This window comes from Rhagoletis zephyria, unplaced genomic scaffold (genome assembly GCF_001687245.7).
Source record: "Rhagoletis zephyria isolate East Lansing unplaced genomic scaffold, Rhagoletis_zephyria_1.1 Rzeph_scaffold_05355, whole genome shotgun sequence".
Classification (NCBI taxonomy): domain Eukaryota; kingdom Metazoa; phylum Arthropoda; class Insecta; order Diptera; family Tephritidae; genus Rhagoletis; species Rhagoletis zephyria.
In genome coordinates this window covers 14,060-19,048 of record NW_016162438.1, presented here as the reverse complement: position 1 = coordinate 19,048, position 4,989 = coordinate 14,060, and the positions used below count along the sequence as shown (strand labels likewise).

At 35.1% G+C, this 4,989-nt stretch overlaps 1 protein-coding gene across 1 annotated transcript in view; it reads right to left on the bottom strand.

The window, feature by feature from the left end:
- Positions 1-4,470: 4,470 nt before the first annotated feature.
- LOC108371997 (dynein assembly factor with WDR repeat domains 1) overlaps positions 4,471-4,989 on the bottom strand; it is a 2,382-nt gene continuing 1,863 nt past the window's right edge. Inside the window, 1 exon segment of the mRNA XM_017627628.1 lies at positions 4,471-4,978. Within this exon segment, the coding sequence (XP_017483117.1) occupies positions 4,781-4,978 (198 nt within the window). The 3' untranslated portion in view covers positions 4,471-4,780.

Below are 4,989 nucleotides of genomic sequence, written 5' to 3'. Positions count from 1 at the left end.
GTATCGCTAATTTAGCGATTTTAGGAAATTGTAAACATCGATGGCAAACATCGAATTTCGAACCGATATTATCGATGTTTCAAAAATATCGATGCATCGTTTACATCCATAGTTGCTGGCAAATTACTGGATAATTTGTAAACAAACACAACTATAGTCATTCATTGCTTTTCACATAGTTTATTAGGACTTTTCATTATTCAAAATTGATAGAAATGTATATTTAATTTTGGTCAAAAGAATTGTAAACAAATTTTCTAATACAGCGTTGCAAATATGACGTCGCCAAAAAACCTATGCAACAAGTAATTTTTAAGCAAAAAACAAAACCGACTTCAATTCTCTTATAAAAATTTAAATAAAATTAGTATGGGACCACCCTTGAGGAACCACCTTTCCGANTTTTTAAGCAAAAAACAAAACCGACTTCAATTCTCTTATAAAAATTTAAACAAAATTAGTATGGGACCACCCTTGAGGGTGAAAAGATTCCGACAAACTGATAACCTCCTCCTTTTTTTTAAGTCGGTTAAAAATTAACACTTTATTTATTTATAAAGGAAAGTCGAGATTTTTTGTACGCGGTAATCACGAAAACTACTGAACGGATTTTGACGAGATTTTCTCTAATATACTCTGTATTGACAGGAGAGGGATCTTTTTTTTACTTAGAATTTTAATAGGGTTGGATTACAAAAGATGAGATGACAAATGAAAGGGATTGGCCTCTAGAAAAGCGCTAATATTTTTTTTTAATAGGGTTGCCACCTGTTAATAAAATTACCATATTAAATCATAATAAGCGCAGGCATCAGTTCTGTACCGTCACTGTCAAACGAAAAGACTTTGCCTCTGGATGTGTAATAATGCATTATTTTTCTGCATTCTTTCTGAAAGTGCATGGCCTTCGCATGTACAAAAACTTTAAGTTCTTTGAGTAGGGTTGCCACCTATTTAATATTACTATCTTCTATACAAAGTACAAAGGAAAGGCGAGATATTTTAACCACGCTACTGAACGGATTTAGACAAGATTTTGTATGTATATAATAAATACAAATATGTATAATATAAGCACATAATGACATATGATTTCCTTCTCCTGATACGTAAATGTACATACATATGCATACATTCAGCGCGTGGCCAAGCCTCGCGTATACGTGGCCGGCTAGTTATGAATGATTTATTTCCAATTTAACCATCTAAAAGTGTCACTATGGCGAAAGCTGCCCGTTTTTACTGGTTTTGCGTTCAATATATTTATGTATATTTGAAAATTTTTTCTTCCTCTAAATTTTACTCTCAATTTGGTGTTTACGTTCTCGCTGCTGGTACTTACTGGAAATGTTGTTAAACAAAGCCAATAATTCATAATTATTTGACAGTATTGTCCAGAAAAGTTGAGGAACGAATTTTTAATATTCCAGTCAAGCAGAGAAATGTGCCCAACTTGGTTTGATCCGTTCGCTTTTTGTTTCGATTTTAATGAGAGAGGACGTACAAACATCGATACGCCCGGCTCCCAAATGAAGTCCTTCATTATGAAATCGACCCTAAGTATAATAAAGTGCAAGTTTAAAGTAGCTGGGAAGATGTGCTTCATATCATCTGACATACTTCGTATGGAAGAATATGACTGGCAGTGTCAATAAAAAAAATTTCAAAAATAAACAGTAAGTCCTAGCTTCAAATTTGCCCTTTGATTTCGAGTGAGCTATAACACTGCAAACTCAAAATCTTTCTAAGAAATCTAAAAATGTTACTAAAATAATATATATCCAGTGTTATATACCTTGCCGTTGAACAACAGACCATAGGATTGCTTTTGACTGCTCTTCAAAAAAAAATATATATATATGTACGTAAAAATGTATGTTAAATGACAATTGCGTCATTACCATTCTCATCGCACCAGACGGCAGCGTTGATCCGATTCAACGCGTTAATTCGGAATTAACTGAAGTTAGTTGGGAATAAGTCTTGCAGCGAATCCTCCAAATTAATGCGGATCAAAGGAATTTCCCATGACAACACTAGCCACACGACCAGCTGTTGTCTATGGTACAAGTAAGCAAACAAACTATGTAAGCGAGTTTGCGGTTCGCGGTAGCCGAGTGGTCAGAGCTCCGTAGTACAATTTCGTAGGACGCAGGTTCGATTGATTTTATTAAAAAAGTCAACAACTATAATTAAGTACATTTGAAAAAGAAAGTAAGTGCGCCTGGGCCACAGTGGAAAAGTGAAACTTACGTTGTCTCACAACCAATATACATATGTACATACATATGTAGATACATACATATATACATCTGCTTTTGCTTAAGGTTATATTTTTTGTCTTTTTTCTATTTAGATCCCTACCTCTACCCCTGTTCGTTTTAANTACATATATACATCTGCTTTTGCTTAAGGTTATATTTTTTGTCTTTTTTCATTTTACATTTATGTTATTCTGCTTTTCCTTCTCTTCCCCGATAAAAATATCGATAACAAAATCGATAAACAATGGATAGCAAAAATCTATAAAAAGATTGATAAATAATCGATAACAAAATCGACAACAAAATCGATAAATAATCGATAGCACAATCGACAATATTGATAACAAAATTATAAAAATATCAATAACAAATTCGACAAAAATACAATATCGATAAGAAAATCGTTAAGAATGGCGATTAAAAAATCGATCACAATATCGATACAAATTTCGATAACATCGATAAAAATGATGATAACCGATAAAAATATCAATTATTATATCGATATGTCCCGAAAATCCCAAATATCCCAGATTGAGTCTCTCTATCTATATCCTTTTCTCTATAATTATCTTTATTTTAATCTTTCTTGCTCTATCTTCATCTTTACTTTTGTCGATATGTATCCTCATCCTTATTTATGTTTGTCATTTTCTTCATCTACATATCCCCCTTCACCTTTGCCCTTATATAAGTAAAGTGTTTAAATTTAACTGGGTCTTCATTTTGCCTTTATCTTTATGCATCTTTGTTTTTGTTTTTATTTTTACCTTGCCTTTATGCCTTTATTTATCTATGTACGTACTCACCGTTTCTTTCACTCTTGTGTTGGTCTTTTTCTAAGTGTTATTCTTTAACCTTTTATTACAAGTTTTTGTTAAATTCATACCACGTGCATAAACTCAAGTAGCACTTGTTTCAGCCCCAACCATTTCCGTTGCACCATTTCCGTTAAATTTGCCTATTTACTCCCAACCAACCAACCGCCGCAAAAGAAGTTTCACTTCAAGAAATTACGAATGGCCGTGGATCTCGACCACAAACTCGTGGCTCGTTAATCCGCATTATTCAAGGGAAGAATTTTGATCAGAACAACTGCGCCATCAATCCAAATCAACGTTGCCGCCTGTCTATGCTTTTACTGATATCTGCCTATCTGTTGCTGGCGGCAGTATAGACCTGCTTATGAAGAGCGATGCCCAGGTTTAGGTAAATGGTTTGAAGACCTTCAGCTCTTAGCCATTCCAATAAACTGATAGCATACTTCCTATTAAAGATCTTCGACTTCTGACTTGCTTATCAGTTCAGAAATAAAATGTATTTGTGATTTGCTTCGCTGAACTGAGATGACGTGAGTTGAGGTGACTTGAGGTAAGGTAGTTGAGTTGAATTGGGGTGCATTGAGGTGTGGTGAGTTGAGGTGTGTTAAAGTTTAAACAGACGGCAGCGTTGAACCGGTTTAACTCGGACTTAATCCGGATCAACTGCAGTTAATTCCCGAGTTGGTCTGGATCAACGCTGCCGGCTGCTTATGCTTTTAGGGAGAGTTGAGATGAGTTGAGGCGAGGTGAGTTGAGGTGTGGTGAGTTGAGGTGTGTTAAAGTTTAAACAGACGGCAGCGTTGAACCGGTTTAACTCGGACTTAATCCGGATCAACTGCAGTTAATTCCCGAGTTGGTCTGGATCAACGCTGCCGGCTGCTTATGCTTTTAGGGAGAGTTGAGATGAGTTGAGGCGAGGTGAGTTGAGGTGTGGTGAGTTGAGGTGTGTTAAAGTTTAAACAGACGGCAGCGTTGAACCGGTTTAACTCGGACTTAATCCGGATCAACTGCAGTTAATTCCCGAGTTGGTCTGGATCAACGCTGCCGGCTGCTTATGCTTTTAGGGAGAGTTGAGATGAGTTGAGGCGAGGTGAGTTGAGGTGTGGTGAGTTGAGTTTAGGTGAAGTGAGGCGTTTTGAGTTTTTCGATCTGCAAAAAAAAAAAATAAATCTCAAAAGTTAATTTTTATTTCTGAGAGAAAAACTTAACGCTTAAGAAATTATTTTTATTTTCGATAAAAATAATAGAGCTCAAAGAATAGTCATTATTTTTGATGAAAAAAATAAAACTAAAAAAATAATGATTATTTCTGATCAAAAACATAAAACTTATAATATAATGATTATTTTTGATCAAAAAGAAAACAACACACAAAATAATTATTACTTCAGAGCAAAAAAATAACACTCCAAAAATGAGTTCTATTTTTGATCAAAAAGATATAACTCGATATATGATGTTTTTTTGAGCGATTAATTTAAAATCGAAATGTAATTCGTAGATATAATTTATATATATATATCGAATATATAACGAAATTTTTGAAATAATCATTATTTTCGGTCCCTGCTATAAAACATTAACGCAATACTACAGAAAAAGGCGCCTCCCTCTACTAAGATATGTACATATGTTGCTGATAATCTTAACTTCGCTTTAATCCATATCACTGAATCCAACCGTATACCAGTCATATCATCTCCATAAGCGGCAAGTGTTGTCCTTAGATGCCGTTACAATTATATCACCCGCATAGCTGAAGGCGCAAGAAAACACTTCAGAATCGTGGCCACTCAAGACTTGCGAACATTGACCTGTCTCAGTAAGCCACAAGCGCGCCGTATGATCAGCCGAGGCGGTCATTAGCAGAGCGCCTGGCGGACTGAAACAAACCTAGCATTGAA